The 27,216-nt window shown below is 44.0% G+C and overlaps 1 protein-coding gene across 1 annotated transcript in view; it reads right to left on the bottom strand.

Moving 5' to 3' along the window:
- Positions 1 to 7,441: 7,441 nt before the first annotated feature.
- NIM1K (NIM1 serine/threonine protein kinase) overlaps positions 7,442 to 27,216 on the bottom strand; it is a 72,590-nt gene continuing 52,815 nt past the window's right edge. The window contains exons 3-4 of the mRNA XM_002714012.4: positions 11,484 to 11,752; positions 7,442 to 8,326 (exon numbers count right to left, since the gene is read on the bottom strand). Of these exons, the coding sequence (XP_002714058.1) occupies positions 7,577 to 8,326; positions 11,484 to 11,752 (1,019 nt within the window). The 3' untranslated portion in view covers positions 7,442 to 7,576. The remainder of the gene's footprint in view (positions 8,327 to 11,483; positions 11,753 to 27,216) is intronic.

Genomic DNA, 27,216 nt, shown 5'->3' with positions numbered 1-27,216 from the left:
TTTTGAAGATTTGAGTGTTCTTTTTCTCTCCTGAACTAGCTGTAGGCAAGAAGCTAGCTAGTATACTATTTTTAAACATTTCAGTTTGTTCATACTCATTTCCATTCAATAATCATTCCACAAACATTTGAAAAATCTAATATATGCAAGACACTCTGTTTATACCAGAAATAAAAGGTATGTTGGATATATATATTCTTACCTTACAGAGCTATTCATCTAGTATGTAGGAGTTTATACTGATAATTTAGTATTAAACTTCTAATAAAGAAATTCATTCCAAAATTATGTGATAAGCATGTATAAAATTTGCTGTACATATTTATTTGGTGAGTTACTGTGTTTTCCTGAAAAAAAAAAACCCCAAGACTAAGGATTGGCAATTAAGGAAAAGCAAATTTTATAACCAATATAGAACTGCATACTGCTAACTAGAGCCCTAGTCTAAAGGACTTATGTTGCCCATTGTGCCATGGGTTTTATAGTGAGAACTCTTTGTTGGCAGTGACCTTGGATTAGATAGTCTCTAAAAGCCCTATCAACCCAGTACTATGAATGAAGCATTAAGCCAAATTATTTACTATCTGATATTGATCAGTTAATATTTTGTCATGACATGTCTGGATTTGATGCTTAGTAATAATTTATTTTACTCCTATCCCTCTGGGTCAGTTAAAGGCCACTGTTGTGTTTGATCTATGCATCAGAAACCTTAGGCCATATGTCAGATCACTTCTGTGAGTTTTACCCCAACTACTGCTGTGACAGTTAATTCCAAGAAGCCTTTGGCCAAGTTCTCAGAGAAATAATATTAGCACCTCACTCTGGAGTCTTGCTACATACCTTTCACTTCAGTTCACTGATGTGGACTGCCTGTAGAACCCACTCGGCACTCAACAATTCACAGCCAAAAAGTTCAGAAGTTATAGGTGCCCATGGAGCTAACTTTGACAGATCCTAGAAAGTTGCTAGTGGACAATTCTAGGTAGACAGTTATGAGGAGCATTTCCTATTCCTCAAAAGATCTTACAGAATCAACAACCATTTGCCTATGACCAATTTGGTATGACCTCGCCTCTTTTGTTTCATTCCTATGCATCTCTCCTGCCTTCTTGAATTATTTCCCAAGTAAAAGACTTGTATTTCATCCGTGGCTCTGTTTTTTGGGTGAATCCAGGTTAAGATCATTGGTACCTAGAGTGGCCCTAGAAAGCGACCCTCACGATGGGGACATTGGAACAGGTTCATGCACCAAATGGCAACAACCTACTGCTCTCTGTAGGAGGCACAATGATATCCCCTGAAGACATCCATTCATGGAATCTGAATATATTTCCTAACACAACTAAATCAGATGTGATTAAGGTCCATGACCTGTGACCTGGAGATCATCCTGGATTGATTGGGTAGGCCCAACCTTATAATGGGTCCTGAAAAACAGAACCTTTTATGGCTGTGCTCAGAAGGAGACATGACTACAGAAGGTTGGTCAAAGAGTGTTCGGCTTTGAAGGTGGATGCAACTGGAGCATGAGTCAAGGAATGTGCATCGCTTCGGGAAGCTAAGACAAGACAAAGATTCGGAAGCTCCTCTTGAGCGTCCTGAAAGGAACAGAGCCCTGAAAACACCTTGATTTTAGCCCATAGAGAACCATGTCAGACTGCTATCTCTAATAGATCTGTAAAGTAATAAATTTGTGTTGTTTTAAGCCATTAAGTTTATGATAATTTGTGATGACATCAAGAGAGTACTAAGTAGGTATTATGCAGGAGCTTCATGGTCATTACTGAGACTGCTATCTGTGGATCAAAGTGGAAGATGAAACAGATATTGGGGGACCTTTGGCACTTGAAGAGCATGGGGGTCAACGATAACACTGTAGACTTGGCTAGCTTTTAGCCAACTGTCAATTCAAGGCACAGTGAAAGCCAGGGGCCCTTTAAGACAAGGTTTAAGGAGCATCATCTCTTGCAGTGGGAAGAAAAATACCTAAAATAGGCCCGTGCTGGAGTTGTGTGGCTGGAGAATACCAAGTTTTGACAATTTCCCTTTACCAAAGTTAAGGCTTGATTGGAAGAGAGGAAGACCCTGAACTTCAGTTAGTACTACAGGGATGAGTCTGAACAGGTTTGCATAACAGGATTCCCCTAAGTGAGGCTGGCAGAAGCATCCCCTGAAGTGAGGCAGAAGCCTACAAGGTGATGCTTGACTTTCTCTAGGTTCTCTTCCAATACTCTCTCATTCTTCAAACCAAGAATCAGATCGAGGTCTCAGCAAAGCCTGAGTAGAGTAATACAATCCCCTGTCTGAATGGAAATAGTGTAGGCACTGAAGAAGTTACAGAACCTGGCTAATAAGGTACTGTCAGCAAGCAGGGGGAAGATATGTGTGAGTGGATCTTGAGGGTATTGGGCCAACGATAGAGGTTGAGGGAAGAATAGAAGACGGGATAAGGGAGATTTGATTATCATGGAAGCATTCACCCTTGATTGGGAGTGAAGGCCACCTGAAGCTGATCCTATGCTACTGGGATGGCTACTGGGCCTTGGTTGTAATTATGGCATAAAGTAAAAGCAGTGGAGATGGTGGACCCGCCTGGGCATAGTATTTAGGAAAATTCCAGGAGGTGTGAGTGTATCCATGATATGAGACTGAACAACCACCTAACTATGCTCCTCCAGGAAGACTTTGCCTTCACTAAAGCAATAAATATGTACTGGTGGAGCTGGTTTGTGGCACTGTGATTAAGATGCCACTTCTTCATACACAGCAGACTCATAGAATGGCAGATGTCCTAAATAGCACTCTGGCCTCAGAATCAGCCCTTAAGGCATTTGGATCCGGCTGAAAAGCCCATGAGAGTATTTCAGGCATGGAAAGCCAAGACACTCTGGCAAAAAAAAAAAAAAAAAAAAAAAAAAAAAACTAAATGAAAGACCTCCGCAAGTGAGATCCCAGTGGAAAGAACGGGGCCATCAGAGGAGATACCTTTCTCTGCAGGGAGGAGAGAACTTCCACTTTGACTATGACCTTGTCTAAATAAGATCAGAGTTGGTGAACTCAAAAGGCTTCCATAGCCTTGGCAACTCATGACAAGAGCCTAGGGTGATTACTGATGCCATAAACAAGAGTGGCAATTTGTTAAGTCAACAACAGGAGTCACTGTGCATTTACTCCTCATGTAAGATCTCTGTCCTTAATGTGCTGTACATTGTGATTTAATGCTATAACTAGTACTGAAACAACATTTTACACTTTGTGTTTCTGTGTGGGTACAAACTGTTTAAATCTTTACTTAATATATACTAAACTGATATTCTGTATAAAAGAGAATTGAAAATGAATCTTGATGTGAATAGAAGGGGAGAGAGAGCGGGAGATGGGAGGGTTGCGGGTGGGAGGGAAGTTATGGGGGGGGGGAGCCATTGTAATCCATAAGCTGTACTTTGGAAATTTATATTCATTAAATAAAAGTTAAAAAAAAAAAGATGCCACTTCTTATCCATCTCCTGCTAATGTGCCTGGAAAAATAGGAAATAGCCCAAGCACTTGGGCCCCACCACCCATGTGGGAGCCCAAATGGAGTTCTAGGCCCCTGGCTTAAATGTGGCCCAGCCATGTCTGTTGTGACCATTTGGGAAGTAAACCAGAAGATGGAAGATTCTTTCTCATTCCTCTCTCTCTTAAATTAATTTTTGAAAAACAGTGCACTGGTGAGAGTGTACTGACATCTAACAAAAGCTTAGTGGTGGATGCCCACTGCAGGCAGGGACTGACAGTAGGAAATGCTGCCATGGAATTGAGCATGCCCTGATTGGTAGAGATGATGGGATTCTAGGTTGGCACAGGCAAAGTGGATATGATGGGGTAGTAAAACTGGAGCGGAAATCAGGATGACTTGCTCTGTAGGGCTTGGTAACAGTGGCTATACATTTGTGAAGTTCTCAGAGACAGCTGACTAGAGTGTTACTTGACTTGTACTCCCCCCCCACCACCACCACCAAAAGGAAGCAAGCTAGTGATCAGAAGACTGAGGCAGTCTATCACAATGAGAAAGTCAGGGTCCCTTAACCAGCTTCCTGTTCTAAGCCAATGTATAGATCTAGTGCACAATGAAAGGGAGAACTGGCCTTGAGAAGAGGTCTTGTTTCCCGTGGATACATGATGTGCATACCCAGAATTTTTCAGAGCTGTTGGATACCATCATGGCTTTATGTGTAGATGGGTTCATAGAAACCAGGTGATGGAGTTCTGGACAAAGTCTTAGCAAACAATGTGCCCTACTTTGCAATTATTTCCCCAATTTTCAAGTATATTTTAGGGATAAATATATTTAGATCCTTGATCTGTGGAGTAAGAACCATTATGGAAGCAAGAGCACATAGAAATGTCTCCTTGGCCATGTTAATAAATCATAGCAGTCACATGTGGAAATGCAGCTATCAGTGTCACCATCAAAAAATATTTTTAAGAGAGAAAAAGAGAGAGTACTCTGATTGGCTGGTTCACTCTCCAAACGCTCACAATGCTGGTACTAGACCAGGCTGAATCTGGGAACCAGAAACTCAGTCCAGGTCTGTCTCCCATGTGAGTACCAGGCACCCAGCTACTCAAGACATCACTGCTGCTTTCCAGTGTCTGCTTTAGCAAGAAGCTGGAACAAGAGTAAGAGCCGAGTATCAACCTCAGGTACTCTGATAGGGGACACAGGTGTCTTAACCTGTAGGTTAAATACCCTCCCCCTACCATTAACAATTTTGAGGGCTGCCAAATTTTAAGAGATGGAACCCATCATAATCTCATTTAACTTACCATCAGACTTTCCTGAAAAAAAGCTGATGTAGATAATACAAAATGATGGACTACTGTTCGTCTCAGGTGTAGCTGCCACCCCTGGCATTTGATATGTAGCTATTGATCTGACAAATGCATTCTCAACTTCCATCAGAAATGAAGACCAAAAGAGGTTCAGGGATGAGAATTGGGCCTAGTTATTAAGATGTTGCTTGGGATGCCTGCATCCCATTTGGGTTACCTGGATGTGAATCCTGGTTCTACTCGATTCCAGAGTCCTGCTAATGTACATCTTGGGAAGCAGGGCCTCAAGTAGTTGGGCCCCTACTCTCAAAGTGGAGATCAGGATTGGGTTCCACTCCCAGCTTCTGCCTGGCCCAGTTCCAGCCATTGCCAACATTTGGAGACTGAACCAGTAGGTGGGACCTTTGTCTGCCTCCGCCTGCCTCTGCTTCTGCCCCTGCCTCTTAAAAAAAAAATTAAAAACAAAAAACAGTCCACATTCATCTGGAACAGATTCTCACTCTTTTGTTACATACAGTCTAAAAGGACCTTGAACATCTTGATATTCTGCAGAATGTCATGCTGGTCAACTATATTGTGACAGCATACTAGATGGATTTGGCTATCAGAAACTGGCAAGTGTTCCAGATGCCCTGGTAGGACTTATGTGTACCGGAGTATGAACTGTAAATCCTTTGAACAATCAGGGCATGACTCATTTATGAAGCATTTAGAGAACCAATGAACCAGGACATGCCTAGATATTCCTTCCTCAGGAAACAACAACTTCTTGCATCTTCTACCTCTTAGCACCAAGACTGGGTCATAGGAGTCAGTAGGTCCTTCTGAACTTTGAAAGCACATACTCACTCTGTACTCAGTGTATTCTTCAAACCACTTATCAGGGATGCCATATTAAAATGGATCCCATAAAATAAATATGACAGGAGTTTCAGGCTTTAATGCAAACTGACTTAATACTCAAGCTGTGTATGTGCCATGTAAAAATATGGGGTGGAGTTTCAGGCAAGCTCCAGTAGAGGGTTGCAGCACAGCCCTGTAGGATCCTGGAGTAAGGGCACGCTTTCTGCAACCAAGAGCTACTGAGACTCCTGGTGAGCAACTGGAACCTAGAAACTGAGCACCTGATTATGTAATACCAAGAGATTACATATAATAATCTGTTATGCCTTATCTAATCAATGGAGTCATCACTGGACACAGCAGTGATTCATCCTTACTGGAATTGGTATCTACTCATGGTATGTTTCACCTTTCCTGCCTGCAGTGTGTCCTCCAACACAATGATGCTAAGATGTAGAGAATACCTGATTGATTACCACGGTATCTCAATGTCACATTGCCTCAAGGACCACTTTTTTGATAAAGAGCAAATGACTGCAGAATACCCTCATTTTACCACCTACCTCAATAGCAGAAACAGCCGCCGTCAATAAAACAATGGAATGGCTCAGCTTAGGCACCAGATAAGACAGTAGCCTGCACATTTAGAATGGTGTCCTCCAGAGTTCGCTGTACAATGCTTTAACAATGTCTCATATAGAGGCAGGAGTTGTGGTGCAGCAGGTTAAGCTGCCTCTTGCAATATGGGCAACCCATATCAGAGTTCCAGGGATTGAGCCCCACCTCCACTTCTGGTCCAGCTTCCTACTAATCTGCACCCTGGGAGGAGCAAATGATGGCTCAAGTACTTGAGTCCCTGCCACCCCTATGGGAGACCAGACAGAATTCCTGGTTTTTTCCTGACCCAGCTCTCTGGCTGTTGCAGGTATTCGGGTAGTGAACCAGGAGATGGATGGAAGACTCTCTCTCTCTCTCTCTCTCCCTCTCCTCTCTCTCCCTCTACTAGCCAGCTGCACGAAGCCCTTCCAGGTCTCACCCTCAGAATGAAAGGGCTGAATAGATGGTGGATCTGAGTAGAGCCATGGTGGTGTGGGCTGTGTCGAATGGTCCTGGGCACCATGTCAGATCTTTTCAGCCACACTGTTTCCTCTAGATATTGATTCAATGATCATTCCCATGCAAGTCTGGACAGCCTCATGCATTTCCTATTGACTGTCCTGTCTCAGGCCGATGCTGTCAACCTTTTCCTTTCCACTCCAACATATCTCTGTTATGAAGGCATGGGAAGCACAAGGCATTCACATAGCACATTCCAGAAATGCAGGGCAGGTGACACCATGAGGTACCCTTGACTAGCAGTGGAGAGGTATAGGTGGATAAATGTTTTCCCCGCTCACACCCTGGGCAGACACCTGAGATGTGTCTCTTTAATAAGACTCCTCAGAGGATCTTGCAGGACCAAACACCGGTCACCAACAGCACTGGCCAACTTGATGATATATCTTTGTATTGATTATCCTTATTCCCTTTGTCTCTCACTTCTGTACCTAGGGATCATTCCCCCAATAAACTAGCTCATGTGGAAGCTTCTGTCATGGCCCATGCTTTGGGGGAAGTACAGTCTAAAACCCCTAGCTCCTGGAATGCTCTTGGCATGTTTCAAGAGTCACTCCTGGCACAAAACAGACATTGACTAGATATTTCTAGATTAAATGAATGAATGGTGAACTTTGAGAATAAGAAAAAGTTCAAAATCAAACCAGAATTTGAGCTAATAGACTTTTAAGGGGAAAAATGCATATCTCAAATTTAAATTTATTTAAAAATTACAAAAGTGTTCCCACCCAGGTTGTTCATGAAAAAATTATAAAGCAGTAACAGTGGTCTTGGTTTATTACCAGCAATCTGATGCAATTTATAAAATTGAACAAAATTTGGACGTGTGTCTTATGCCCCTGTAGACACGGGACCCTTTCTTTAGGTCTCTTTCTTTGGGGTCTGGTAGCATCATTACTGGGCCACTCTCCGAAGCCTTTTTCCTCTGGACTCTATGTAAAATGATTCTATAGACCCCTGTGATTGAGCTTCGAGCATCTTTCCCTTGATTATTTCGAATGTGTTCTTCTGTAATACCCAAATGTTCTAAAGTGCTTTTGACCTCATTTTCTTCTTCTTTGAGGGTACTTGTTTCTGACAAATGCTTGGGATCCAGTCGGAAAGGTTCCAGGGGGGTGGGGTACGGCACCCCTTGCATCCACTCATTGTTCATGATGTAGCTGATCCCAAACCTCTCTGTAGGTATCGGCTGAAGGACTCCTCGGATGAGTCGATGGCAGGGCTCGGACACGTGTGGAGGCACACTGTACGTGCCCTCAAGGATGCTCTTCTTCAATTTGGTCACAGTTTCTGCTCGAAATGGCATTGTGCCAGTCACCATGAAGTACAAGAGCACCCCCAGGGCCCAGATATCCACATAAATGCCAACGTAGTGTTCATCTCGGAAAAGTTCAGGTGCAGCGTAGGGAGGAGATCCACAGAAAGTGTTGAGCATTTCACCTTTTTTACTTACTGTGCTGAATCCAAAATCACCCACCTTCACACAAGTATTACTGGTATAGAATACATTTTCTGCTTTCAGATCTCTATGAATAATTTGGTTTTCATGCTGTGGATGAAGACATAGAGAAAAGTCAGTTTCAAAATCAGATAGTGAAGCAAAAATAAATCAGTTGCTCTCAAACAGTGTTGTAATAACAATGGCGTAGTAATAAAAATTCGGTGGAGATCAATTTAAATCATGTTAGCAAAGCCCTGCCATGACCTTCAGCCATGTCATGCACACACTCCTCAAACAAAGGTTCTAGTCTTCCATGGGGTTAGACTTGGAGTCTGTTCCATACACATGGACTCAGGAATTAGTGCCAGAAGTAAGATCCAGATCTTATGAAACCACTCATTCTGAAATACAATGAGACCATACTCCTTAGTTTTGGGGGCCATACGTGGGCTTTTCTGACTGAGGGATCTTTTAACTGGAGCCGAAACAGGAGGCTTGGAGGCCTCCCACAACTGCCTAACAAAGGAGGAGGCTGCATTTGGCAAGGTTCTAACAACAGGTACCATGGGGGTTGTGAGCACATGCCCTACTCCCAACCTTGCACTCTGGATCCAGACAATCTCATGAGGATCCTTGACCTGGTCAGTTCCCAAGTGCTCTTGGGAAATTGTTTACTGTTACTTTACCCAGTGGGCCTCTTCAGGTAAGAACCCAGGCTGGTGAATTCTAGATTCAACTCTATCGGTTGCCTAATCTGCATGTTGGTTTCCTTCCTTGCAAAATGGGATGCAGATAACTACTCATAAGGTGGCTATGAGAATGGGATGTAATACTGGATTGACAGTGTTCAGCAATGTGCCCGGTAAACAAACAGACCCCATAACATTTGGATCCATGCCTATAATTGCTCCTTCCTCTTTTCAGAGACCAGAGAGTTGGGAGACATGGCAGGGTACAGAGCTTTCCAAGACTCCTGTCTGCACTCGTCTGCCCCACCACCATTCTTCTCCAAGCAGACTGTGCAGCTCCTTCACCTGTCTATTCTCTTGCCTGCCCGGGGTCTGCCTTATGGCGTGGCCCCGAGACCCTTCACCCCGATAGACAGCCACTTAGATGACAACTGATGATACCACAGGGCTGAAACACCCGCCACCACCACCATCAAGTTCTCTCTGGCTTATTTCTTTTTCTTGCTGCTTTAGCTCTCTACTGTTATTTAGGGCCTCCATGGGTCACTGATTCCCCAGCCAATTCTTTAGCCAGGAGTTCCTGATCCTCCAGGCAGAGAAGTGAATTAGAAACAGGCTCTCTAATATTATAGACCCCAGAAAAGTATTCTTTTCTAGCAGATGGACAGACCAACTCAACTGAAACCCGAGTAATGTGGGTGGCCAAGATTCTTGCACTACAAGGGTATTAAAAGTGGTGATCGGTCTGCAAATGAACATTCCTCCTGTGTATCTAACAGTGCAGTCAACAAAAGACAGAGTGCAGAAGAACCAGTTTGTGGAGGAACTGGGGAGCATGCCTTAGGAGTCTAGATTTATCTAGAGAAATAATCAGAGAACTAAAATAGTGACACAAGAACAGGCTAAGCTGCTGAGCACAGAGGCAGTAAGAGCTAGGGGAGCTCTGCTCTGTGGCCTGCCATGTGGCTGCTCCTCTGCACAGTTATGCCACTGCCAGCCTCTGTCAGACACCCAACCAACGGGGTCATTCAGTCTTGGACTGTGAACCTCCAAAGCCCTTCAAAGAGTTGCTGAGAGCTAAATTAATTGAATGTGGCTGGAAGGATCAAGTGAAGGCACACTGGAAAGAGATAATTAAAGAAAAAGGACTGGGGCTGGCACCGTGGCTCACTTGTTTAATCCTCCATCTGCAGCACCAGCATCCCATATGGGTGCCGGGTTCTAGTCCCGGTTGCCCCTCTTCCAGTCCAGCTCTCTGCTGTGGCCCGGGAGGGCAGTGGAGGATGGCCCAAGTGCTTGGGCCCTGCACCTGCATGGGAGACCAGGAGGAAGCACCTGGCTCCTGGCTTCGGATCAGCATAGCTCTGGCTGTAGCAGCCACTTTGGGGGTGAACCAATGGAAGGAAGACTTTTCTCTCTGTCTCTCTCTCTCCCTGTCTAACTCTATCTGTCAAATAAAGAAAAAAAAAAAGAAAGAAAAAATGACTAAAACACATGACTGTTGATGACTTGGTGCCTGAAATCACTCCAAAAAGTAGAGCCTGGTACCTGACAGTGTAAAGAAGGAGTTCCTACAAAGAATAAGAACATTCCTTGCTCCACATGCCAGTCTTTAAGATTGAATTTGATCGTGTTGCTTTGTGGTTTTATTTCTGAAAATAAAACTTGCCATAAATTAGAGGTCATTTTCCCAAAATAAAATCCTTTTTTGTTATTATGGTTGGAAAAAAAAAAAAAGAGCTAGGGGAGTTCACTTGAGGCAAGAAAGATCAATGTGATCTGACATGAAACTGAAGAACGTTCCGAAGAGGGGGAGCTGAGCCGGCTAGGAAGTGTGGATGGGCTTGGAATGGGAGGCGTGAGGAGATGGGAGAGGGAGTCCCAGACAGAGTAAGGAGGGCAAGGCCAAGAAGCAGAAAGGAGCTGAGCACATGGCTGGTGGAGGAGGTCAGAGAAATGGTGAGGGCCAGGGAGGCTGTGAGGCACACCCGCCTGCTCTGCGTTCAGTTTCTGTGAAACTGGAGATCCCGGATGTTACTTCAGAGAGCACAGTCCCCCTGGCGCCGCGGCTCACTAGGCTAATCCTTGCGGCGCCAGCACACTGGGTTCTAGTCCTGGTCGGGGCACCGGATTCTGTCCTGGTTGCCCCTCTTCCAGGCCAGCTCTCTGCTGTGGCCAGGGAGTGCAGTGGAGGATGGCCCAAGTGCTTGGGCCCTGCACCCGCATGGGAGACCAGGAGAAGCACCTGGCTCCTGCCTTCACATCAGCGTGATGCGCCAGCCACGGTGGCCATTGGAGGGTGAACCAATGGGAAAGGAAGACCTTTCTCTCTGTCTCTCTCTCTCTCACTGTCCACTCTGCCTGTCAAAAAAAAAAAAAAAAAAAAAAAAAAAAAAAAAAAAAAAAGAGAGAGAGAGAGCACAGTCCCAACCCAGCTTCTGACTCTCACCGGAGGGAGGGACTGCTGTCTGCCTCTGCAGTACGGAAGCCCTGTGGGATGCTTCAAGGAGGCAGAACCAAGGCCCCACTCCCAGCGCAGGGGGAGCTCTCGCGAGACTCTGCTTGCCCGTGCTCACCATGTGCTTCACAGCCGACACGATCTGGGAGAAGATGAGCTTGCTTTCTGGTTCAGAGAGCTTCCCTTCCGTGCTAATTTTCCCAAAGAGCTCCCCACCCCCTGCGTACTCCATCACCAGGTGGAGCTTGGACAGAGTCTCCACGACTTCGTAAAGGCGGATGATGTTGGGGTGGTGCAGTTTTTCCATGCTGGAGATTTCCCGGGAGAGTAGCCTTTGGGTTTTCTGGTCTAACTTGGTCTTGTCCAGGATCTTAATGGCCACCTTTTCTAGGAAAGAAAGAAAAGGGAAAAAAAAGGATGTATCAGAGAAGTTCATCAGAGGATAGATATTTAGAAGCGGAGGGGACCAGGATTGGCCCTGGTTTTACCAGATGCAGAGGCTGAGTGGCTGTTCCACAGTTCATAGAGCCCATCAGTGGCAATGGCCAAGCAGTTGTTGAGTTCAGTATCAGTGCTCCTGCTTAGATCCACACGAGCCGATGCCAACTCTTGCCTCCCAATACAGTTTTCAGTTTGATGACCTCTATCTGAATTTACAAACACAATTATAACTCCTTTTGTTCAGCCTGAGAGCTCATCTTGATTCGACCTGGCCCACCTCTTTGAGCCTCGATGTTCAAAATTCCTCACTGTCCACTGTCCTCAACTCAACTCCCCACACCCCTTCTAACCCAGCCATTACAGAACTGTTTGTTTTCCCTAAAACAACGAACATTCATGCCTGCGAGCTTTCCTCTACCTGGACCATCCTCTCCGTCACTCTTTCCTGATCTTTACTGAGTTACCTCCTGATGATCCTTCAAGGCTAGCCTCAGTTAACCTCTTCCAGGGACTGCCATTTGGCACAGCAGTTCAGATGATGCTAGTGACTCCTGCATCCCATATTTGAGGGCTTGGGTTTGAGTCCTACTCTGCACCTCATTCCTGCTTCCTGGTAATACACACCCTGGGAAGCAGCAGATGATGGCTCAGGGGGCAGGGTCCTTGCTACTCACATGGAACATCCAGACTTCTGACTTTGGCCTCACATAGCCTCTGCTATTGCCAGATATTTGGGGAATGAACCAGCAGATGGGAGATCTCTATCTGTGTCATTTGCGCACACTGGCCTGTAAATATTGGCTACATTTTCTATCTACTCCTTCCTTTCCCTTCCCTGAATGGACTATGTGTTATTTGACTTTGTCAGTTCTTTGGCATCTAATGTAAAGGATATGCCACTATGTAAACACTCAGTGTTTATAGAGTGGTGGTAAGGGCAGGGGGAAACCTGCATAGCACTCTGCAGCTGGTGGGAGAATTAACTGGTCCAACAGCTCTGGATTGTAAACTGGTGTTACATATGGATATGGTTGAAAATGGTCACAGGTGTTAACTCAGCTATCCCATTTATCATTAATCTTAAAGAAATAATCTGACATTTGTGTGAGGGCACGTGTGTAAGAAGTCTCCTGTGGGCAGGCATTTGGTCTGGCATTAAAGACATTCTCTGGGATGACTATGCCTACACTGGAGTACCCGGGTTCCATTCCTGGCTCTAACTCCTTACTCCAGCTTCCTGCTGGTGCAAAGCCTGGGAGGTAGCAGGGATGGCTCAAGTAAAAGGGTTCCTGCCACCTAGTGGAGGACCTGGATTGGGTTCCAGGCTCTCTACTTCAGCCCTAGCCCAGACTCAGCTGTTGGAAGCATTCTGGGAATGAAACAGAGGATGAGAACTTCTCTCTCTCTCTCAAATAAATAAAAACTTTAAAACTTAAAAAGATGATGAGAAGCAATAATGTTAGAAAGATTTAAAAAGAAAAGAAGATTTCAGTGATATTGAGATTGGCTTCATTACCTAACAAAACAGATGGTTAAAATAAGTTTAGGGACCAGCATTGTGGTGTAGCAGGTAAGGCTGCCACCTGCAACACTGGCATCCTATACGGGCGCCAGTTCAAGCTGTCAGTTCAGCTGCTTCCAATCTAGCTCCCTGCTAATATGCCTGGGAAAACGGCAGAGGATGGCCCAGGTACTTGGGTCCCTGCACCCATGTGGGAGACCAGGAAGAAGCTTCCAGCTCCTGGCTTCAAATTAGCCCAGCTCCGCCCACTGTAGCCATTAGGAAAAATGAACCAGCAGATAGAGGATCTCTCTTTCTGTGTAACTCTGGCTCTCAAATAAATAAATCTTAAAAAACAGAAATGAAAAATAAATAAGTGCTGTTCTATAAATCTAATGCACTTTAATAAAATTTAAAAAATAAATAAATTCAATACTTCTATCTTTATAATGGCATATCAAGCAGCCATCAAGAACAATGATGTTCTTTGTTGATATGAAGAGATGTTCAATATGCCATAAGAGGAGAAAGTATAAATATACATTTGTATAGAATAAAATCTGACAATTATTTTCTCATTGGGGATTCATAGATGATTTTCCTTTAAATCTTATATTTTCTACAATAATATAGATTGCATAATGAAAATGGTTAATTAACATTAGGAAATGAATGAATCTCAACTCCAAAGTAAAACATTTTTCTTTTTTTTGCTTCATACTGTGCCAGCAGATCTCTTATTAGGTAGAAAAGAAGTTACCAGGCAAATAAACAGAGAGAACAGGATCACAGAGTACTTGTTTGACCTACTTATAGAACCACACTTTTCTTCCTTTTTTAATTTTTATTTTTAATTAGTTTTTAACAGATTCAATGTGCTTTGTAAATATAATTCTAAGAACATTACGTGGGCCGGCGCTGTGGTGCAGCAGGTAAAGCCGCTGCCTGTAGTGTTGGCATTCCATATGGGTGCCCGTTTGTGTCCCGGCTGCTCCACTTCCCATCCAGCTTTCTGCTATGGCCTGGGAAAGCAGTGGAAGATGGCCCAAGCCCTTGGGCCCTGCACCCATGTGGGAGACCTGGAAGAAGTTCCTGGCTCCTGGTTTCGGATCAGTGCAGCTCCAGCTGTTGTGGCCAATTGGGGAGTGAACCAGCGGATGGAAGATCTCTCTCTCTCTCTCTCTCTCTCTCTCTCTCTCTGCCTCTCCTTCTCTTTCTATGTAACTGACTTTCAAATAAATACATAAATCTCTTTAAAAAATAGTCACAGATCATTACAACTATAGTAGTATAGCATTGTTAACTATTGGTTTCACAAAGGTATAAAACAAAGTTTTACAAAACTATACTTGCAGCAATACTGATACACACAGATGTTTCTTTTTTCTTTTTCTTTTTTTTAATTTTAGCTCCCACATATAAGGGAAAACATGCAGTATTTGTCTTTCTGGGTCCAGCTTATTTCACTCAACATTATAACCTTTAGTTGCATCGATTTTGCTACAAATGGTAGAATTTCATTCTTTTTTATAGCTGAATAATATTCCATTGTGTATGTATACCACATTTTCCTGATCCATTCATCCGATAAAGGACACCTTGTTTCCAAATTTGGCTATTATGGACAGTGCTGCTATAAAAAAGATGGTGCAGCTATCTCTTTGATACATTGTGTTCAAGTCTTTTGGGTATATACCCAGTAGTGGGATTGCTAGATCATATGGCAAGTCTATTTCTAGCTTTGTAAGAATTCTCCATATGGCTACACTAATTTGCATTCTCACAACAGTGTACAAACTGTCTATATCCTCACCAGCATTTGTTATTCTGTGTGTTTTTGATTTTAGCCATTTTGACAGGGGTGAGGTGATATCTCCTTGTGGTTTTGATTTGCATTTCCCTGACGGCTAGTGATGTTGGGTACTTTTTCATATATTTGTTGGCCATTTGTATTTTTTCTTTTGAGAACTGTTGATTGAGTTCCTTTGCCCACTTCAGCCCTGGCTGTTGTGGGTATATGGGGGAATGAATCAACAAATGGAAGACCTCTCTCTCTTTCCCTCTCCCTCTCCCTCTCTTTCTGTCACTCTGCCTTTCAAACAAATGAATGAATAACAACTTAAAAAGCGAATGCAGAGGCCAGTGCTGTGGTGTAGTGGGTAAAGCTGCAGCCTGCAGTGCTGGCATTCCATACGGGTGCCAGTTTGAGTCCCAGCTGCTCCATTTTTCTATCCAGCTCTTTGCTGTGGCCTGGGAAAGCAGTAGAAGATGGCCCAAGTCCTTGGGCACCTTCACCTGCATGGGAGACCCTGAAGAAGTTCCTGGCACCTGGCTTCAGATCAGCCCAGCTCCTGCTGTTGCGGCCACTTGGGGAGTGAGCCAGTGGATGCAAGATCTCTCTCTCTCTTTCTGCTTCTGCCTCTCTGTAACTCTGCCTTTCAAATAAGTAAATGAATAAATCTTAAAAAAAAAAAAAAAAGCAAATGCAACCTTTGCCTTTAAGAAAATGAAACTTTATAACATGGTTTCAAAGGAGTATGTAAGGGAAAATATAATTTTTTATTAAAGATTTACTTTATTTATTTGAAAGTCAGAGTTACACAGAGAGAGGAGAGGCAGAGAGAGAGAGAGAGAGGTCTTCCCTCCGTTGGTTCACCCCCAAAATGGCCGCTACAGCCGAAGCTACGCCGATCCAAAGCCAGGAGCCAGGTGCTTCCTCCTGGTCTCCCATGCAGGTACAGGGGCCCAAGCACTTGGGCCATCCTCCACTGCCCTCCTGGGCCACAGCAGAGAGCTGGACTGGAAGAGGAGCAACCGGGACTAGAACCCGGCACCCATATGGGATGCTGGCGCTGCAGATGGAGGATTAACCAAGTGAGCCATGGTGCTGGCCCCAGGAAATATAATTTGCTGCCCATCTGGCTGCCATATGGGAAATGCATAGAAGAGCAGCAGCCTGAGAGCAAAGCGATGGTTTAGAGGTGATTCCTGCAATCCCAGGAAGAGGTTTCTTTTAGTGATGACAGGGGAAGGAGAGAGAAGTAAACAGATTTGAGAGATCAATCTCCTCTCCAAATTTGACCACAAGTCTGACATAGGTCCCACCCATCAGGCATCTCATATGGGTGCCGGTTCGAGTCCTGGTTGCTCCTCTTCCAATCCAGCTCTTTGCTGTGGCCTGGGAAACCAGTAGAAGATGGCCCAAGTCCCAAGCAGAGCAACTGAAGAGTCAGACTGGCTCTTGGACATGGGATGCTGGCATACCAAGCCATAACAACCTGCTAAGTCACATGCCAGCCCCTCCCTAACTCCAATTTTTAAACCTAGATTACACCAAGCAAAATACTTCTACAGGACCAAGAGGACAAGAGAGGAAGCAGATACTGCAACTTAGGGAGTGCTGGGAAGAGAGAACTGCTGTGATAGGAATGAGATCTTACTACTAGACACAGAGCCCTACACCATCTGGCACCTGCTCCTCTCTGCCCTCACCCCTGCCTTGGCTGACTTAGGCTCTTATAGGGAACCCCTCCACCTTGCTGCTGTCCCCCCGACCCAGTGCTCCCCCCATATAAGACGGCTCTTCAAAAACTTCATGCAATACTGAAATTAAAAGATAAGCTCATTTGAGTACAAAAATTTTGAAGTTTACACATACTTTTTTTCATAATATACATTTCCACAAACTTTCTGAAGTATTGTCACACATGTATAGCCAGTTCCCACACTACTCTCAGCTCTAATATCATCTGCTCAGTAAGGCTGTCCCTGCTAATGCATTGAAAAACTGTAGCCCTCCATGCTGCTCCATTTTCCTTCTTATCACTCACGGCTACCTAACATAAATATTTCACTTGGGGCCGCCGCTGTGGCTCAGCGGGTTAAAACCCTGGCCTGAAGCACCGGCATCCCATATGGGCGCAGGTTCTAGTCCCGACTGTTCCTCTTCCAATCCAGCTCTCTGCTATGGCCTGGGAAAGCAGTAGAAGATGGCCCAAGTCCTTGGGCCCCTGCACCCACGTGGGAGACCTGGAAGAAGCTCCTGGCTCCTGGCTTTGGATCAGCGCAGCTCCAGCCATTGCAGCCAACTGGGGAGTGAACCAGCAGATGGAAGACCTCTCTTTCTCTCTCTCTCTGCCTCTCCTTATCTCTGTGTAACTCTGACTTTCAAATAAATACATAAATCTTTAAAAAATATATTTCACTAACTTATGTCTATATCCCCCACTGGAATATAAGCTCCATAAGGACAGAGATTGCTACATATTTTGTTCACTGCTGTCTCTCCAGTCCCTAAAATACTCTTGGCTACACAGCAGATGCTCACCAAATATTTACTGAATGGATGATCTCACCAAATATTTACTGAATGGATGATCTCAATACTCTCAAGAACCCATGGTAAATATCATCACAGGGTGCAATCAAGTTTTCAACTTGCTTTTGCACTTGCCTTTGGGTCCCACAGATCTTCCTTGTTACCACAGAGCTTTCATAACCATGGTTCCTCTCTTTTTCAAAAGGATTTGTGTTTCTTTGTATTTTATTTGTATTTATTTATTTTAAAGTGGGGATTCTTGTTTTTTAATATTAATATTCGCTTGAGGCTGGCAGCAGGTTAAGCTGCCATCTATAGCACTGGCATCCCATATGGATGCCGTATGTTCCATATGAACCATATGTGCCATATGAACCAGTGTTCAAGTACAGGCAGCTCCACTTTCCATCCAGCTCCCTGCTAAAGTGCCATGGAAAGCATCTGAGGATGGCCCAAGCGCTTGGGCCCCTGCACCCACATGGGAGACCTGGAGGAAGTTCCACACTTGTGGCTTTGATCTGGCCCTGCCCCAGCTGTTTTGACCATTTGGGGAGTGAACCAGCAGATGGAAGATCTCTTTCTCTCTCTCCCTCTCTTTCTCTCTCTTCCCCTTTCTCTGTAGTTCTGCTTATAAATAAATAAAATACTTTAAAAAAAGATTTACTTTAATTTTTTATCTTAAAGGCAGAGCAGCAGAGAAAGAGACACATTCACATGGATCTGCCAGCTGGTTGTTCACTCTCAAAATGGCAGCAAAGGTTAAGTCTGGGCCAGGCTGAAGCCAGGAGCCAGGAACTACATCCTGGTCCCCCACATTGGTGACAGGGGCCGAGGTACTTGTATGACCTTCTGCTGCTTCCCAGGTGCTTCACTAGGAAGCTGGATCACAAGTGGAGCAGCCAGGACTCAAATCAGGCACTCCAAAATAGGATGTGGGCATCCCACGCGGCATCTGAACTGCAGCACCAAATGCCCACACCATGAACATGACTTCTAGTGCCGGGATAATCTTTCAACATACATGCTTTAATTTACTTAATTCCTGTATCATTGGATCCTAACTTCTCACTGGTTCTTAAGACTACAATGGGGATCACACAAACAAGACTAGTGTCTGCTAATACTAACTGATAGAATCAAAAAGGGAGAAAATGATCCAACATGGGAAGCGGGATACACAGCAAACTCATAGAATGGCAGATGTTCTAAATAGCACTCTGGCCTCAGAATCAGAATCAGCCCTTAACGCATTTGTATATGGCTGAAGAGCCCGTGAGAGTATTTTAGGTATGGAAAGCCAAGACACCCTGCGGGAAAAAAAAAAGACTTAAATGAAAGATCTCTGCGAGTGAGAGCCCAGTGGAAAGAACGGGGCCATCAAAGAAGGAAGTACTTTTCTCTGCAGGGAGGAGAGAACTTCCACTTTGACTATGATCCTGTCGGAATAAGATCGAAGTCGACGAACTCAAAAGGCTTCCATAGCCTTGGCAACTCATGACTAGAGCCTAGGGAGTTACTGACGCCATAAACAAGAGTGTCAAATTGTTAAGTCAACAACAGGAGTCACTGTGTACTTACTTCTCATGTGGGATCTGTCCTTAATGTGTTGTCCAATGTGAAATAATGCTATAACTAGTACTGAAACAGTATTTTACACTTTGTGTTTCTGTGTGGGTGCAAACTGATGAAATCTTTACTTAATATATACTAAACTGATATTCTGTATATAAAGAGAATTGAAAATGAATCTTGATGTGAATGGAAGGGGAGAGGGAGCGGGAGATGGGAGGGTTGTGAGTGGGAGGGAAATTATGGGGGGGCAAAGCCATTGTAATCCATAAACTGTACTTTGGAAATTTATATTTACTAAATAAAAGTTAAAAAAAAAAAAAGAGTGGACTGTGAGGGGACGTCGAGGGGCACAATCTTCTGCTCACAAAAAAAAAAAAAAGACTACAATGGATAATTTTTTAGTTATAGTATTTCCAATTTAGGACTTGTTTTTAGGATGAACTCCCCAAATCCACAACTAACAATTTTTTAAATTGTATATATTTATTGGGTACTATATGATGTTTTGTTACATGTATACATTGCATAATGTCCAATTAAGGTAAATATCCTTTCAAGAATTTAACACTTGTAGTGAAAACATCAAAAAATTCTATTTTCTGCTTTTTCAAATAGAGAAATATATAACAAATTAACATCATCTATCTTCACTTTACTGTGCAAATAGAATCCTAGAACTTTTTACTCATATCTAGCTATAACCTAGTACCTGTCAATCAACCTTCCCCATCCCTCCATCCCCACTTCCCTCCCCAGCCCCTGGTAATGAAAGTTACATTTTTAACACCTATGAGATCACCTACTTTTTTTAGGGTTCACATATGAGTGAGATCATGTGATATTCGTCTTTCTGTATTTGGCTTATTTCACTTTACATGATGACCTCCAGTTTCATCCATATTGTTGTAAATGAAAAGATTTCATCTTTTTACATTGCTGAGTAATATTCCATTGCGTATCTTTTCCAATTTTCCTTTTTTGTATTGTTTCTTTTCTTTTCTTTTTAAATTTTACTTAAGTTATACAAGTTTCATGTATTTCATATGCACAGATTTAGGAACATAGTGAGACTTCCCACCCTATGCTCCCTCCAACCATCCCCCTCCCTTCCACATTCCCACTCTTAATTTTTACAAAGATCTATTCTCATTTACTTAATGATCATGTGGTTAACTCTACTCCAGAAATCAATCCATGCATCTATAGCCAACTTATCTTTGACAAAAGACAATGGCTTTCATACAGAAATCAACAAACGGCAAATTCTGGCAAGGATGTGGACGGAAAAAGGTACCCTGGTCCAGTGTTGGTGAGAATGTAAACTGGTGCAGCCAGTGGAAGACAGTATGGAGATACCTCAGAAATCTGAATATAGACCTACCATTTGATCCAGCCACCCCACTCCTGGGAATTTACCCAAACCCAAAGAAATCAGCATATGAAAGAGTTATGTGTACCCCCATGCTTACTGCAGCACAATTCACAACAGCTAAGATATGGAATCAACCCAGATGTCCATCAACTGTTCATTGGATAAAGTAATTGTGGTATATATACACAATGGAGTACTATTCAGCTGTAAAAAAAAATTAAATCCTGTCCTTTGCAACAAGATGGATGCAACTGGAAACCACTGTACCAGTGTATTAATTGTATTAATTGCTTGTTTGTTTAAAGATCTTCAGTGGCTCCCTGAGCCCTAAATGACAAAATTCAAATAGGAAAGAAGATTCTCCATGACCAAGACCCTGTCACACCTCCCACCTTATTTCCTGCAGCTTTGTGGAATCATCTCCTGCTCCAGCTTTACTGAATCACTTGTAAATTTCCAAGCACTGCCCCCCACACAGATTTACACCTTCATGTACTTTACGGTCTGCCTCTGTTCCTGGAATTCTCCTTCCACTGCATCCTGTAAAATACCCCCTCAAACCCTGAGACCTGGCGTAAGCCTCTTCCATTCACTTGGCCCTTTCTGAATTCCCCTGGGCACAGGCCGGCTCACCCTTGGGTCTGACTCTGCCAGCACTCAGCAGTTGTTTCCTGCCCATCTCCCTTAAATGGCTAGGAGCTCCTATCAGGCAAGACGTGCACCTAATTCATCTTGGTAAGATCTGGAACATAGTGTGTACTCAGGAGGCACTAACTATAGTCTTATTTTTTTTTTCAATGAATGAACCCGAGAATAAACAAACTGAAGAGAAGAAAGGATCCCAGAAATGCGAGACTCGAGGAAGAGGGAGGAAGAGGTCAGGAAGTGCACCCACGGAGGCACCAATGCTTCTTGTACTTTTGTTGGTGGCAACAGATGGAACATGAAATATTCAGAAGCCAAGCACGTCATCCCTTTTGAGAAATTTCTAATCAGTCTTAAAGGGGCTTGTCATGGCTCTCAGCCTGCCCTATCAGCTTGCAGAGCTCAAGGGAATCTAAGCTGTTAGCTATAAAAATACACTCTAGCCAGCAGAGGCCCATATTGGAACCTTCTTTCTAGAGACCCAGAGCAGCTGGTGCCTCTTATCTGTTTATTTTACTGCTGTCCTGGGAGTTGTCCTGGTACCCAAACCCTGCTTTCCTGGGAGCCTCCTCCATTGTCTTATCTGGACTACTCATATTTCCTAGAAAGTCTGGTGACAATTCCAGACAAGTTGACTTTGTAGGGTGGCGGAGGGCATTATAAATAGTCCTGCCTTTTTTTTCTTTTTATAAGATTTATTTATTTGAAAAGCAGAGTTAGAGAGAGAGAGAGAGAGAGAGAGAGAGAGATTTTCCACTGCCCTCCCAGGCCATAGAAGAGAGCTGGATCAGAAGTGGAGCAGCTGGGACTTGAACTTGAACCCGCATCCCATAGGCAGTGGCTTTATCCACTATGCCACAGCGGTGGCCCCACTGCCCCTTTTTTTAAGTATATCACCCCATAACCAGGGGTGACACTGTTCCTTTGACAATAGGGTACATAAATAGCTATTATTAGGATTGTGCCTTTTTTCTCTGACTCCCTTACATATAATATAGCCTGTCTACACAATTGGGCACATTCTTGCTCCTGGCTGGTGGAAAGCTCTTGGCTGAGCTGGTTTTTGTCTCTAAGGTGGATATATCTATCCATTTGCTGCTCCACTGCTCCCTCTCAGAGGCACTTCTTTGGATCTTGGGCTCTGCTGAGAGAGTAGTAGGCCACATGGCCTTAAGGGCTGCAGCTGACACAAGCATGTCCTTGACTTAAAGGCAGCCCATTATCAGCTGGCCAGTGAGCATCTCTACAAGTTGAACTGCAGGAGCCAGTGCTGTGGCACAGCAGGTTAAAACACTGCCCTGCAGGGCCGGCATCCCATATGGATGGCGGTTTGGGTACTGGCTGCTCCAATTCCAATCCAGCTCCCTGCTATGGCCTGGGAAAGCAGTAGAAGATGGCCCAAGTCCTTGGGTCCCTACACTCACATGGGAGACCCAGAAGAAGCTCCTGGTTCCTGGCTTTGGATGAGCCCAGCTCCAGCTGCTATGGCTATTTGGAGAGTGAATCAGTGGATGGATGACCTCTCTTTCTCTCTGGCTCTACCTCTCTCTGTAACTCTGTTTTTCAAATAAATAAAATAAATCTTTAAAAGAATAAAATAAAGTTGAATAGAATGAAACTAGTGGCATAGAGATGCATGATAAGGCTGAGTTTACGTCGATGTGGGACATGTTGGCCATCATGTGCCTCTGGTAAGTAGGTACAGAAGGCCACTCTGCAAGGAGATGTAGGAAGACGGAATAAAGTAAGCGCAGGAACCGGACAGGACAGACTATCTGTTCCCCTGAGAAAGCAAAAGAGACAGAAACGGTAACATCTTAGGACCTGGACTTATTTCCATAGAATTCCCCTGTGCTCAATACAGCCCTTCCCATATGAGCTCATTTGAGTAGGCTTCTGTTCCATGAACCAAACGATACATGAGTCAGGCCTCAAACACCTAGGTTTCTTCAAAGACAGGCTAATAATCACATTTAATGAATACTCACTATGTGTTTTGTCTAGGTACTTAGTATTCAATACATTATATTGTAAAAATGTGCACCTTCCAGCAATCCTATGCAGCTGGAATTTTATGCATGAGGAAACTGAGGCACAGACAGTGGGAATATCTTGTTCAAGCTCACATAACTAGAGAAAACAGAGTTAGAATTCCACCTGCAGTCTGGCTGTCTCCAGAGCCAGTGTCTTTCCACAATATTGTGCTGTCTTCTGTTTGAAGAGTTCATTCCGCATCAGGGAGGGAATGTGTGTGCATGTATGTGTACTGCTGGTTTCTCCCAGATACTGCGTGAACAGGCTGGAAGTTGGCTGCAAGAAGAGCCCATGCTGTTTCTCAGAGATTAAGTTACATGTCCTATTGTACCCTGATTGATGCCTGTTCCCCGACCCTTCTTGAGAGTACTGCTGAAAGAGAGGCGTGTTTGTCGGCATGAAGAAGGCAGCAGTACCCATCTGGTGGCTGGTCAATGGCAGAGTGTGAGAGTTGCTGCCTCCACATCACAGCAAAATCCTGAAGTAGCCAGTCTCAAACCTGACTCTGCCGTGCCTCAGGACAGCCCCTTCTGGGCCTCTGCTTCCTCATTTGTAAAAATATAGGCGAATTGGGGCCGGTGCTATGGCATAACGGGTAAAGCCACCACCTGCAGTGCTGGCATCCCATAGGGGCGACGGTTCAAATCCCGGCTGCTCCACTTCTGATCCCGCTCTCTGCTATAGCCTGGGAAAGCAGTAGAAGATGGCCCAAGTACTTGGGCCCCTGCACCCGCATGGGAGACCCAGAGGAAGCTCCTGGCTCCTGACTTCAGACTGGTGCAGCTCCAACTGTTGCGGCCAGTTGGGAAGTGAATCAGCGGACAGAAGGCTCTCTCTCTCTCGCTCTCTCTCTCTCTCTGCCTCTCTTTCTGTCTCTGTGTAACTCTGACTATCAAATAAATGAATCTTTTAAAAAAAAGAAAAGGGTCATTCTGTAGCACTATGGAGAAAAGCAAAACTTTAGAATTGATAAAAATATTATTCAGTAAGGGGCAGTTAAAAAAATTTATGCTTCAACTATATAATAGAATATTATGTGCTCCTAAAAGAATGAGACTATCAACAGATATTGGCATTGAAAAACAATCTATTTTAAATGGCCTTGAAAAATCTTAGCGTTCATGGATCAACAGTGAATTGTCTCACTGACATATCTAAAATCACTTCATATCATCTACATGAGGGTTCATGGAAAAGACAATGCGCAGTTTCCATGAACTTTTTGAAAACTCTTCTGTGTGTGCGTGGGTGTGGCTGTGTATGTGTGTACAAAGGATCTTCCAAAAGTACATAGGAAATGTGTCTTAACAAGTAACTATGTGGGGATTTCAAAATTTTGTGCACCAAAATAAGCTTACCTTTTAATTCCATTTTTCCATGAACTCTGAAGTGTTCTTGTGGTAGTTATGTGTATGTGTGTGCATGGGTGTGTGCATGCTTATGTATACACAAAATGTCAACTAGGATGCAAACCAGTAGTTATTACAGTATATAAAGACTGCCTATCAGTCTTCTCTACTGTGTCTCTCAGTGACTGACACCTACCTCCACAATAACCTCAGTGCAAATCCTGGTCTCACTTTATACCTGTGTGCCTGACTGGCGCATGCAACTTCCTGGTAGGCAGCCCCTTCTGGGCATCAAAATTTTCACTCATCATTTTCCCTTCCAAATCTTCTCTCTCTCTCTCTTTTTTTTTTTTATATTTCCCTATTTCTATTAAAGGGATAGCTCTTCTTTAGGTTCATATAATCCAGCAAGGCAAGTTCATTGTCTTTCTCCATTCTCCCATCCTCAGAACTACATCCAAGCATCTGTCAACAGTGTTGGTTAATTTTATGTGTCAATGTGACTGGGCCATGTCGTGCCCAAAGTTGTGGTCAAACATTATTCTGGGTGGTTCTGGAAAGGTGTTTCTGGATAAGATTAACTTTTGAATAAGTTCACTGAGCATTGCAGACGATCTTCCCTGGTGTACTTGGGCCTCATCTAATCTCCTTAATACCTCACTGGAACAAAAAGACTGAGTAAGAGACCTTGTTTGGCCTGACTGCCTAAACTGAGACTAACTGAAGCTGATCTGTACTGAAACTGTACCTGATCTTCTTGGGCCTTGAGTGTTCTGGCTTTTGGATGGGGACTACTCCACTGTCTCTCCTGGGTCTCCAGCTCTCTGACTGCAGATCTTGGGATGTCTCAGCCTCCATAACCGCATGAACCAGAGTCTTACAATAAATCTTTCTGTCTCTTAAGTTTGTACGCATCCTATTGGTTCTGTTTCACCGGAGAACTCTGACTAACACTCCGATCCCACAGATTCTTCTCAGTACCACCTAGCTCCTCCTTTCTGTTTTGATTGCCACCATGGATCTCCCCCTGCTGGCTGCACTACCCACCATCGTGTCCAGTTATCTCCGTGTCTCTCGCATTTCTCTTTTCTCAACTTCCATTCTCGCCACTGTAGTCCAGCATGAGCCTGCCTCCGTGTCGTTTTCCAGCCCTTCCTCCCACCACTTCCTAGTGATTAAGGAAACTGTACCATATATCACTTCCCCATGTTTAGGTTTTTTGCTCACTTTGCTTATTTCTTCTAGTTAACTTGCAACCTTCCTCTGCCCCATAATTGCTGTTTCTCTAAAACCCTACCCCTCTTTGATGTGTCATTCAAATCATATCCCCACTGAGGCCTTTCCATAAGGGGCAAGATTCTCTCTCCTTCCTGAAAACCCACAGCTTTTCTCCCGTGTTTTTCAAGTTTTGGCTTCTACTGTAACAATTTGTATAAATCTACTCTTTCCCTGTCCTTGAGGATGGAGGCTGTATCTAATTTATCTTTTCATCCTCCAAGGCATGATATGATGCCTCCACTGTGGAGTTAAAAAATAGTAGCCCCGGGACTGGTACTGTGTCATGGCCATCTGCAGTGCCGCCATCCCATATGGGCGCCAGTTCAAGTCCCAGCTGTTCAACTTCTGATCCAGCTCTCTGCTATGGCCTGGGAAAGCAGTGGAAGATGGCTCAAGTCCTTGGACCCATCCTCCCACTTGGGAAAACTGGAAGAGGCTCCTGGCTCCTGGCTTCGGATCAGCGCAGCTCTGGCCGTTACGGCCATTTGGGGAGTGAACTAGCGGATAAATAAAAGACCTCTCTCTCTCTCTCTCTCTCTCTCTGCCTCTCTGTAACTCTGCCTTTCAAATACATAAATAAATATTTTAAAAAAAAAGCAGTATCCCAAATGAAATGGAATTTGAGATAAGTGTAGCGTGAAAACCTGACACAACACCTCACATTGATTTTAAAATGATACCTAGTTTATCCATTTGATGCAAACAGCAAAAATTTACTGTTTTATAAACTGTCAGCAGCATATGCAAGTTGCTGTAGGCGGTGTTTCTTAGTACTGCATGTTGGCTTACAGAAGAGGATGGGCAGGAATGAACTCTTATTAAGATACTTATACTTATTGCAAGACTTAAACAACTTTGCAAAATAATACCAATAATGAACATTTATTGAGCACTTACTCATTAATTCTAATGATAACTTATGAACTAAGCACTATTATCAACTGCATTTTGTAAATGCAGAGGAGTCTTGAAATTTATCCAGAAAAGTAGGTAGCATAGCCATGGATGTGAAGATGTCAACCCAGATGCCCCGGCTTCAGATAAAGATTTAAGCTCCAGTGATTTGGGAGGGTGCCAGGTAGGGGGAGGTTTGTACACCTGTGTGCATGTGCATAGGGCTCTTCCTATAGGGCCCAAATATGAGGATTGGAGGGACATGGGCTTGGCAGGTTGGAGAAGAAAAGAAAGCAAAAGAAAACATGAGTAATAAGGAAAGAGAGGCCTTGGAGAAGCGGCAGCTGCCTGAGTCCAAAGTGAGAAACTTAATGGGGCCAGTGCTGTGGCATAGTAGGCTAAGCCTCTGCCCATGGGGCAGGCACCACTCCCTGCTGCTCTGCTTCC

The sequence above is a fragment of the Oryctolagus cuniculus genome, chromosome 14 (assembly GCF_964237555.1).
Source record: "Oryctolagus cuniculus chromosome 14, mOryCun1.1, whole genome shotgun sequence".
Taxonomy (NCBI): Eukaryota; Metazoa; Chordata; class Mammalia; order Lagomorpha; family Leporidae; genus Oryctolagus; species Oryctolagus cuniculus.
Note: the sequence above shows the minus strand (reverse complement) of the source record. Positions and strands in the feature narration are given on the sequence as shown.